This window comes from Gadus chalcogrammus, chromosome 17 (assembly GCF_026213295.1).
Source record: "Gadus chalcogrammus isolate NIFS_2021 chromosome 17, NIFS_Gcha_1.0, whole genome shotgun sequence".
NCBI lineage: Eukaryota > Metazoa > Chordata > Actinopteri > Gadiformes > Gadidae > Gadus > Gadus chalcogrammus.
This window is the reverse complement of record NC_079428.1, coordinates 2154876-2166006: the sequence shown is the minus strand read 5'-3', so window position 1 is coordinate 2166006 and position 11131 is coordinate 2154876. Positions and strand designations below refer to the sequence as shown.

The window sequence follows — 11131 nt, the reverse complement described above, 5'->3', positions numbered from 1 at the left end:
ACACACACACAACGTGAACGTTTAAGGAGATTCTTACAGATAGGTTCAAGTAATATATTATTGGGTCTAGAATCAATAGGGCAGTGCATAGTACAAAGATATAGAAAGTGCAAATCTTCCTACTAGGCCGGCTTCGGCAATTCTGCGATGTTCACCATGCATACGTAAAAATAATAAAACAAAATGAGGAACAGATTGCGATGAAAATAAATGCTTGGTTTGACATATGCAGATTGTTTATGAATACATTGTAAAGCATTGGCCACCATGAGAAAATAATGGCACTTTTTTGTACCTCACTGTGAAGACAAGTGACTAACTAATGAAATAAAAAAAAAGATATTACGGATTATGCTAACAAGGGAAAGAACGCACCTGGAATGCACATCCACACAGCCTTCTGGGTAACCGTGTACGAGAGGGGGGGTAAGCTGCTTTCTGAATGAAACACGTAACGTGAAACAGAACAACCTCCTAAGTGCACAGTTCAGACCTCTAACCCACAATGTGGTGACAATGTTTTCGTGATCGGAAAAACATCGGATCCTCGTGGTTTTCTCTTTATTTACGTCAACTTCCTTCCATAAAGCTGCGCGTTTGAGGTGAGGGGCCGTTCGTATTCCAAGGCGTGACAAGAAGCCCTTCGGCATTAGTTCTTCTGAATGTTAAAAACCGTGACCGTTTACGAAGTCAGGAAGAAAAGCATTTTGTTTCTTATCAGGGTATTATGCATGTCCTGTGCTATAGGGAGTGTGAAAGTCCACATGCTTTGGGAAATGTTGATGTAATGCAGGGCCTGCCTGAGCTGTAGTTACACCCATCACAGCCGCGTTGGCATTGGGTTCACGGACACGAATGGGGGGGGATACATCTATGTGTGTGTGACGCATCGTCAGTTCATATCTTTTATTAATGTGTGTTCTTAATCCGACAGCCATGGAAAGGCCACAGGAAATAAAAACGAGTACTTTTTATCATCACCCCTCATTTGCATATAAAATCTGATCGCGTGACGGCTGAATCCTTGCGCCTAGCTAATCCGTCCGGTAACACGTTAGGCATGCTAAATGCCCAGGTTAATGAGAATACAAAATTATACGTTAATATGGCAAATTAAATATTATTTTAAAACAGGCATAAATATAAGGCACTCTAAATGCAATAATGGAAAATCTGTAAAAAATAAAAACAAAAACCAACAAGTTTTTAGCACTGTAAGGTCCGGCAAAAAACAACTTTCTCTTGCACCTGTCCCTGTTGTATTATGTATCATATCCCACTCTCTATGATACCAACCCACCGTCACAACCCCAAAAGACAACCATCCGTAAAGGACACCAGTTGGGGAGGGGGAGGGTGGGTACCTGCAGTGTTGCCAGATGGCAAAGGATTTTGCACGAAACCCACTATCTACAATACAGATATTTATTGCACAAGAAAGGATTGCATTGAATCAGAATGGGTTGTCTTTAATCCTACTGATGTGCATTCCGGTGAACCAAAAAAAAAATCTCGTAATTTCCCTCATAGTTTCACTTTAGCTTTCATAGAAAATCCATAGTTTTCGATATAATAATGTTCTTTAAACCAATATATTTATATTTATAATATGTGTATCTGTGTTCTTTAATAGATAATTCATATACTTTTGACAATCTATAGATAGAATATATATTTATATATCATCCAAATGACCAGGTTCCGTTTTAAACACTACACTGACATGGAAGAATTTAGATAGGCGTAGCAGCAACTTTATACTGTGCTCATCCCTGTTGATTCCACAAGGCCCAAGTGTATCTCACGGGAGTGATTCCCTTATTGTGTATGGGAGCATAGACAATAAACAAAAACAAACAAAAACAGATCCAAATTTTGGTAGAGTGAATACTGGACTGCACACAAAGTGCAACGAAGCGACAGAGTAAAAAAAAAGATTTAAAATAAAGACATCGGGAGCAAGGACATTTGCTCGGCGACACAGCATACCTATTAGAACAGTTCTACAGCGTAAAAAAACGAACTGGTGAAAATGTACATACTTGACACCACTTTTTAAGTGATCGGGTTTTGTAAAAAACTAAAATTAAATAAAATAACAAAAACACATTTCTCAAAAAGCACACATCAGCTTCAGTACTAAAAATAACGAACAAAACTGAAAACATTTTGTATATTTAATTCTCGCCCTCTCTTAAAATTTCAATTATGAACATTTTGGGTATTTATTTATTATTCCTTTATGAATGTCAAACTCGTTTCTAACGTTGTATTTTCGTTGTTCCGGTGTATTAGATTGATTGATTTATTTTTTTCTTTACAATGTCCACATAAGGTATTCATGTAATCATTCATCTATATTTTTAGCCGTCTCAGTGTGTCTCCAATGCCTCTCGTAGATTTCCAATCGTTAGTGATGCATTTCTCGTCCATGTCACGAGTATCTTGTTATTTATTTGTATGACTTTCATTCAGTTTTTCTCGAGAACCCCAAAGTGAAAATCCTTAAAGCATCGAACAAGAGTTAATTCCCCGCGATGCTCCAACAGTCAGGATTCACCTCGCCCGCCCCTTTCCGTCAGAAGGGGGAAGGGTTAGGCTTCATTTGCGATTCTCCTTGGTCCTCCAGGAATCATCTTTATTCGTTTCATTTTTTTTTTTGACAGGTCATGTTGCACATCCAACACTTAAATGAGTTGTTAGCTAGGGGGGCTGGGGGTGGGGGGGGGGGGGGGGGTCGGCTAGGAAAGGAGGGCGTTAAGAAGTAATTGTTTGTTCTCAAGCAGGATTCTATGGCTCAGAAGAGAGGCTGACTGGGTTTTTTTCTTTTTCCGAAGCGACGAGAGAGAGAGAGGGGAGAGGCCTCTGCGATGTGCCTCTTCTCTCTTACGTTGCATAGTGGTCAAAACTCCCCAGGTACTCCAAGCCCGCTCTGTAACAGAACTGGTATTGATCCTGGGGAAAAACAAAAAGACGGACAGAGGGAGAAAACGGTTAGTAGTCCTATCCCCATGTTGTTTTTCGTCTCCTTGGGAACCACCGACCTGCCTGACAATGGTTTCACTCTGTGGAAATAAACCCAGGCATTGGTAGGCTACAACAGTGACCGATTCTAGTGTCCTTTTAAAGCAACATTGAAGCTATTAACCACCCATGAGGATTTTTATTTTTAAAGAACAGGGTCAAATGTGTCAAGAAAAATTGTGCTTTGAAAACCAAAACGTAAAGACATTATGAAGTAGAATAACCACAGGTATCCACAGATACTCTGTGAATGTAAAAGGCGGCTGCTTTATGCAAAATCATAGAAGCTCCATCCATCGACAAGCATGCAATTCAACGGACAGTACTGTCCGTTACTGAACTACTAACAGATAACCAGTTATACATGTCACCCGACTGGGAATCCTCACCTCTGTCTGCACCATAGCTGGTCTTTGTGTCCGGAGCATTTTGACCGTCTGAAAGATGTCTACCACGCCCTCGTATCTCATTCTTTCCAAGACGATGCTAAGAGTGATGAAGACGCCGGTCCTGCCAACACCGGCACTGCCACAACCACAACAGAAAAAACAGCAGCGTTAGCCTTTATGGAAAACTTGGATCTAATGACGAGTTTTCTTGCGTTATAGTGCTTGGGTTGTTCCCAGAAATGGTAGGTTTACCAGATGCTTTCATCCAAGGCAAAATAACACAGTCATCATGAGCAGGTAGGGGTTTGACAACCGCCTCAAGGATGCCTACAGGTAGACTTACATCGGGGTTCACACACAAAACCCTTTGACTGAGTGTTACTCAAGTTATTTTGAAAAATCTGCTGTAAATACTTTTTCAAACTACCCTCACTTGCCCTTTTTCACTTGAGACCCTATTACTCCAATTACCACTTCAAGGGTCATCTTTCCTGAATTAAGGTTTTGTTTTCCTTAAAGTGGAGGTGGGTCGTCGATGGCAGCCTCAACCAATGAGAAGAGACATTCTTACCTACAGTGGACCGAGATTGGCCCATCTTGGCCAAACTGCTCTTTCGTTTTATGGACCTGGCCAATGAAATCGATGAAGCCTTCTCCCGATTTTGGCACTCCTTGCTCAGGCCAGTCCGTGAACTGGAACTGCCTCACTGTCCGCGACTGTCCGTCCTGAAGAGAATAAAAATGAAAGAATCATAGAGATTAATGAAAAAAAAACACACATTCAAATGACAGCAGAATAGGAGTTAAACCTTCATTAAACGTCTTTCTCAATTCACCTTGTGGATTATATATATAGTTGTATTTAAAATAAATCTATATATATATACATACACACTGCACAATCCGTTTGATGAGCTCAACTTCGCTGTGCACACAGGGGGGTGGTATTTAAGAGTGTGCATTACTTAAGTGATATTATATCCCAGTGATAAGGAAAATAAATCCAATTGATGAGCCAATGCACCGCGCACTACAAAGGAGCACGCCTGCACCGTGTATCTTCCTAAGCCTTTGATGGAATTAAAAACGCTGCCGGCGTACTGCTGACAGTGCCACATTAGTCTTTACACATGTGTCATATATTTATCTTCCCATACTTTAACATGCAAGCCCCACAGCTCTGTATAAACAAATAGTTGTTACGCTTCCAACGTCTTGGGGCTGACAAACGATTCCCACACAGTAAACAATGAATTGATCAATCTATTGCGATCCATTAGCACTCTCGCATTGACTCTGGCATGGCTCAAAGTCTCCACTGCGGGCCAATCAAATCAGTTTGGAGGAACGGTCAGTGCGCGGTTGCCAGGATTTCTGACAGTAGCTCCAGTGTTGAGCCCCTAACAAAAGGATCAGAACTTGGAACGAATCTTCCATTTTGATTTCCATCCGTCAACTCTGCGCAACGGAGCCGAGAGTTATATGCTTACCCTGGCGTCGGTGACTTTGAATTCTCTCAAGATGTACTGGGGCATGTTGTACTCGGCCATCGGGTCCACTACAAAGTACTGGTATCTGGCCGACCTCTCTGCTGGCCAATACTGGTGACATTTTTCCTGGGAGAAGTAGGCGCACAATAGATTTGGTTACATTCCACTGTCAACCTCAACATTCCATACACGTTTTTGATTGTTTCTATAAATAATTATATCGGCGTCGATGAATACATCTGTTCATTTACATACTCTCTGACTCCAATGCGTGTATTCCCCGACTATAATTTTATCACCGTCCCTTGATTTCACGTTCAGCCCTCCCTCCATCCCTCCCTCCCTCCCTCTCCCCTAGGCAATCCATGAGACATAACAGAAACGATACATGTCGAGGCATGTTCAAACACATACTCTGCCCATTTCCCTGAGCTTGGTAAGCATGACCACAATGGTGGAGTTATGCTCCCACAGCATTCTCCAGAAGTCCTCGGTGGTCTCCGCCAGGGGGCCCTGTGTGGCGATGTAGGCCTTCTGTTGCCTGCAGAGAAAGAGGGAGACAATCATACGATGGAGGAGTGCAGATAAGGCCCACATGGAAAAACCCAGTTTATCTCTTGCTTTCCTGCTGGGTTCTGAAGAGGAAATGAAAGAGAGGGATCAGAAGACTCGGACTGGAGTAAGGGCGGGGTTTCTTATTATTCGGCTGAATCTCCTCAGACGTTTATACTGAACGTTTTGAACACGGTGAGCTATTTTAACGTCTGGCCCGCAGTCTTCTGGGTCCTGGCGTGGCCAGAGAACTCACCTATATCCATCAATGAAGCTGCCATTGATGTAGTCGGAGCCCTCGACTCCTCGAATGGGCTGCAGACAGACCCGCGTGGACTCGTATGGCATGATGTTCACCAGGCGATTCTTGAACTTGTTGCAGGGGAGATTGGCACTGATGAATCGGGACGTATGGGCTTTCGTGTTGGCTAAACGCTGTGGAAGATACAGGAGGAGATAAACAGACAGATATGGTGACAGGGCGGTGAGACGGCTGAGTTTATGTCAAGCAACTTCCCTTATTTCCCCAGTGCCTGTGTGGAGTGTTTGATGTTAATATTGGGGACATACAGATGTGCTCGTCGATAATAGACACACGTTTTGATGGATTTCCTTGTCAGATATGACAATGATTGGAGAAATGTTTACTTCTATACATTTATTGACCATTGCTTTATTTGTTTTTATACATTGCCTAGATGTATACGATCGTCAGGTCTGTAAAAGAAGAACCATGGGAAATGCCGTTGCACTTCATAGTGAAATCCGTCTCGACTTACCTATACATGTGTGTGTGTGAAGTTAGCCAATAAAACAGCCGCAATAGCAATGTACATTTAACAACGTGTGGTTTGGCCTCCCTTGCCTGGTAGTGTATGTTGCTCAATACCCACTGGTAATTGTTCTTCATTTTGGTGAGACAGTGATGGGGGCTGGCTGATTCTGTAAGCCAATACTCTAACAGAGAAACGGCCTTATACGCCATGCCTGTCGAGGGGGCTGTAAAGGGGAAGTCGACGGACTGGAATACCTAGGAAACCACAGGCCCCGTGCTGTCTCCCAGGGCCCTAATGGGGACTGGGAAAGGGCTCCGGGACTTTTACTGACTACCCAATCAATGGGGCCGTGGTAACGTTGTGGTGCAGGGGGAACGATAAAGCAAAGGAGGAATTTCCTATGAAACAATATGTGGCCACTGGGTTCAACACTTGTATATGTAGGGTGGATGGACAGACTGTTCAACCTCAACATGCCGCCACAGGGAAAAACGAATGTGTGATACTCTAATGCGCATTGAATATGTGATTTATAGATTTTTCTCTTGGCCTTGTTAAAGCGTTGTGTTTCCATTACAATGTCACAGCGAGCTGACCTCTGTGGTCAGGTCGTGCATGCGAGTCGGCCAATGAGTGACACATGCGTGGCGCCCTCAGCGGAGCTCTGGTGTAATGTCCCGCTGATGGGCGAAACATGTGTCGCGGTGCGGGCGTTTGCAGGTGATCGTTTCCATTGAAACGAGTACTTTGATGGCTGTTTCAAACACATCCACTACATGTAATCAAGGTACGCCATGACTTTTTCCACTGGAAATGTGTCTGTATCCGTCCTGTGCAAAGTGGCTTTCCAAGCCAAAGGAAACACAACAGTAAATCCCTTTTGTCTGTTATTAAAAACTAATTTGCCTTTTTTTATTAAACACATTTTTTTCCGTCAAAACTGCCAGCCAACAGCCTGAAATGGTGGAATTGGCCGGCGATTATTCCGATTTATCCTCTGCCTAAAGAAAATCACGATTCCTAGGGTTTTGCCTTTCCTCAAAGTCATTGACTTTTATATTTAGGGCATTTAGCAGACGCTTTTACTCACAATAAGTACATTTGTCAGAAGAAAGAAAAACAACCATATATCGCTGTCGGTACAGAAAAGACATTCATAGAACCAAGTTGCCAAGCGCTCACAAGAGCTAGGCTAACCCCTTCCAAGTGCACAACAAAGCCAGCCGAGACAAGCCCTCCCGTACCTTGAACTCCAGCTCCATGCCCGTGATGTTCTCCCCGCCCTCGATCTGCGTGAGCTTCTGGATGTAGGCGAACAGGTTCCTGGCCGGCACCTCCGTGGTGCCGCAGTTGACGGCCTCCTGCAGGGCATCGTGGATGAAGACGTACTGGTCCTCCGTCTGCACCATGTAGTTCCTCTGGGCCCGCATCAGCGTCACGTGGCCGTAGATGTCCACCGTCTTCTCATGCTTGATGCGCTCCAGCATGGCGTCGATGACGATGAAGCAGCCAGTGCGACCCACGCCAGCGCTGTGAGAGAGGAGGAGGAGGAGGAGGAGGAGGAGGGGTTAGGCACAAGAAGGTAGCGGCGCCAAAGAGTTATGATTGTGGGAGCTACGGGGGGGCTGGATTGCTAACAGCAAGTGCTAATACATTTTGACGCAAACAAACAACAAATAATACTACCCACTATAATATGGTACAAATCAACCAATCAAATCACACATCAAGCAGCAACAGTCATCATCAATAACGCAAATGAAAAATATAATTTTGTTACACATAACTCAGTCCGATGTCTTCATATATATGTGTAAGTCGCTGGTTAGGCATGTCACTAAAAGATGTCTACTGGTAGACATTCAGGATGGAAATACCAGGATCTTCTGAGGGTCCAACACCCTGGTCCCTACACTATCCCTTCCCTGTCAGATCAAGCAAATGCCGACAATTAAAACACTAAATGGCATGTAAAGGCTTGAGATCTCTTCTGACTTTTACTGCTACTGACTGCTTTTTAATACAGTACGTTCATGTAGTCTTGTGGGACGCAACCAGTCTTCTTCAGTGTGTTGGGGCCCCACAGAAGCTCCGAAAGCTCCCCAGATGGTTGCCAGGAGTCAAGCCCTGCAATGCCAGATCTCCCCACCATGGACACGGCTGCTTGACTCTGAGGATAATCATGGCTGAACAAAAAGTGTTGTGGGTGATCCGCGGGCTTGGTGGCATTAGCCAGCAGTAAGCTAGCCACTCCTCTTGGCAATCCCTCCTTACGTCCCCTCTGCTCCCTACCTGCACTCTCCAACCCATCAGAGCTAATCACGCACTCGGCACCAATGCTTAACCTTTATCGCTTGGCTTCAAGAGGCTTTTGCCTCGGCATGTGTGCGAGCATGAAGTGTGGAAGAGCACACACCTAAAGGGGGTTTCATGTGTGAAAAGGCTCTGTTTCAACTGTGTTGAGCTGAGTTCAGCGAAGAGCAGTGGAACTTAAATGAACGCAATTACATTAGCAAATGGTCTCCATAAGGCTTTGATCTTTAAAGGAGGAATTAATAGGGGCATGGGTCTATATCAAGACCACCACTCACACATGTTCACGTTAGCCCTAACACCACGATACCATAGAGTATGAGATATGCTATATTTAACGGTTTCTATTTGACCTTGACATCATGTTAATTGAATACAAATCAAGTAAAGACGGTAACTTCTGGCGCCCTTCCCTCCTGCCCTTACTTCAAAGGAAGCGGTTTTTTTTTTTCATTTGCTCAGTGTACGAGAGAGAGAAGAACAACATAAAGTAGTTGGGAAGAAAAGCTTGAAGAGGCTGGTGTTGTTGGTCCCCGCAGGCCACGTCAAGCTAATGTGCCATGTTGCGTTGGAGTTGTGCTGGCGAAACGGAATGGAGATTCAAGCTGGTGTCACTGGCTTCAACAGATGAGCCTTGCGGTTACTTTCACGATTCCTGACTTTGCCTTGATTCTGAACCGTTTTATTTTGTGCGCATTACAGCTCTAGGGTACGTGGTATGGCTGCGTTTTTGTGTCTATGAGTTAAAAATGTTTAATATTTAGAGATTTGGTTAAGAAAACGGTGGTGTTTCTGTAAAAAGGAGAGAACACATCCGTCGAAAAGCAGCCCTGAAATCATGTATGCTCGATTGTCGTGGGGAAATATTTTGAGAATGAATCACTTCCAGGTCTGGGAACACCTCAGCCCTTAAGGGGTGGGGGATGGTGTAGGGTAGGGGTGGGGGGGTGGTGCACTGACCCTCGCTGGAGGATATTTTAGTCTCCACTGCCAGATGTTTCCAGTCTGTAAGTGCTCTACCGTCCGGTTTTGAATGCGTCGAGACTGATGACCCGAGAGAGAGTGTGCGACAGAATGGCAGTGCTATGAGGGAGAGTCGGAAGAAGAGTGGTCGAAGGAGGAGGAGGAGTCAGTGTGCATTCAGGAGGAAGTGACTTGTGCTAGTGTTGATGGCGGCGGTGGCGGCGGTGGTGGTGGTGGTGGTGGTGGCTGGGTCGGCCCTCCACAAATTTGGCAGTTGGCGCTGACGACCGGCTACGCTAATGACCTGACACTGGCTTTCACCCAGCAGGCCACAGCCAGCTGCGGCGGACATCGACACGCATATGTGTCAGCCTAACATGTGTTTGCGGCAGTTTGGGGAATAGATGTTGGACGGGAGTGTACTGTGGTGTCGGAGTGCAGCTGCAATCGGTTGGAGTAAGATAAAGTGTGAGCTGCCGTAAAAGAAATGAGTTATGCGTCGTTACCAAATCTCTCACGCTCTGCTGGCCTGTCGAGGAATTATTTCCCGAATATTTGCCGTTGTCGGAACCTCCTTGTAATCTCAAGAATGTGTTTGGGGCAATTGCCAATGTGTTTTGGTAACTTTGCTTGATAGCGTGGGATTATTATGGAAGGTTTTTGTTAAACACTGATGCATTTTTGCATCTAAATCTATTCGGCTAGCATCGAATAGTTACGGGTGTACGCAATGAAAAAAGGTCTTGAAAAGTAAAAAAAGCTTGAGGAACATCTGAAACAACATTTGTGTCTTGTGAACCCTGACCCTAACTGAATCCCGTACTCACAAATGAACATACCGTGAAATGTTCCCCTTCTGAGTCTTAGCCCCCTGACATTCAATCGTGTCCTTTTGACTTCCTATGTGCAACCTTAACGCCCGAGTAAGCCCCATTCCCAATAGGCCGATGTGAGGTGTGACCTGTGGGTTACTGACAGCAATATAGAACTGAGGCTGAACCCAACACGGCCCACTGCTTCTTGGAGGGGGCTTGCTATAAGGCAGGTTTCACAATAAGCAAGCAAAAGTGAGTAAAATGATCCTAGGGAGCAAGTTGCCTTTAGAGTTGGGGGGATGATCTATGCGTAGAAGTAGCCTTCACAGGCTTTAGTGTTTAATAATTTGTACAGTTATAGATACATAAATGATGATGAGTGCCAGAATGCAATACTGTGTCTTTGAAAGAAGCTCTAATTTCCGGGCTGAAAAAGCTCCAATATTGGTGCTTGTGCATCCTTTGATGTTTTTTTGGATATATTCTTCTTCTTCTGCGTTACAATACAGATGTGTTTACCCAGGTGCCGTTAGGCTGTGAATAAGGTATTGTCACGGAGAAGCGCCAATCATCCTCACTGCGCTCATTCAGCAATCAATGAGACTCGCTGTGTCTCATCGAGCACACAAAGTGAGCCCAGCAATCCCCTTTCTTAGACCACATAAACACACAGCGCCATTACTCTCCAACAACATCTGGAGGGAGACAGCTCGGCTAGTGTTAAGCCAGCCAGGGTTTTAACAAAACTCCGTGAAAGGGTAACATTTTATCGCTAGCAAAAAAAACGTGTGCCTGACAGAAAGCGAAAC

General features: G+C 44.6%; 1 protein-coding gene across 5 annotated transcripts in view; it reads right to left on the bottom strand.

Moving 5' to 3' along the window:
* Positions 1–2726: 2726 nt before the first annotated feature.
* LOC130369751 (receptor-type tyrosine-protein phosphatase delta) overlaps positions 2727–11131 on the bottom strand; it is a 205936-nt gene continuing 197531 nt past the window's right edge. For all 5 annotated transcript variants that reach the window (XM_056575280.1, XM_056575279.1, XM_056575283.1 and 2 more), the window contains 7 exons: positions 7476–7761; positions 5712–5890; positions 5318–5444; positions 4904–5029; positions 3985–4139; positions 3414–3549; positions 2727–2955 (listed from right to left, as the gene is read on the bottom strand). In XM_056575280.1, coding sequence (XP_056431255.1) covers positions 2887–2955; positions 3414–3549; positions 3985–4139; positions 4904–5029; positions 5318–5444; positions 5712–5890; positions 7476–7761 — 1078 coding nt within the window. In that variant the 3' untranslated portion in view covers positions 2727–2886. The remainder of the gene's footprint in view (positions 2956–3413; positions 3550–3984; positions 4140–4903; positions 5030–5317; positions 5445–5711; positions 5891–7475; positions 7762–11131) is intronic.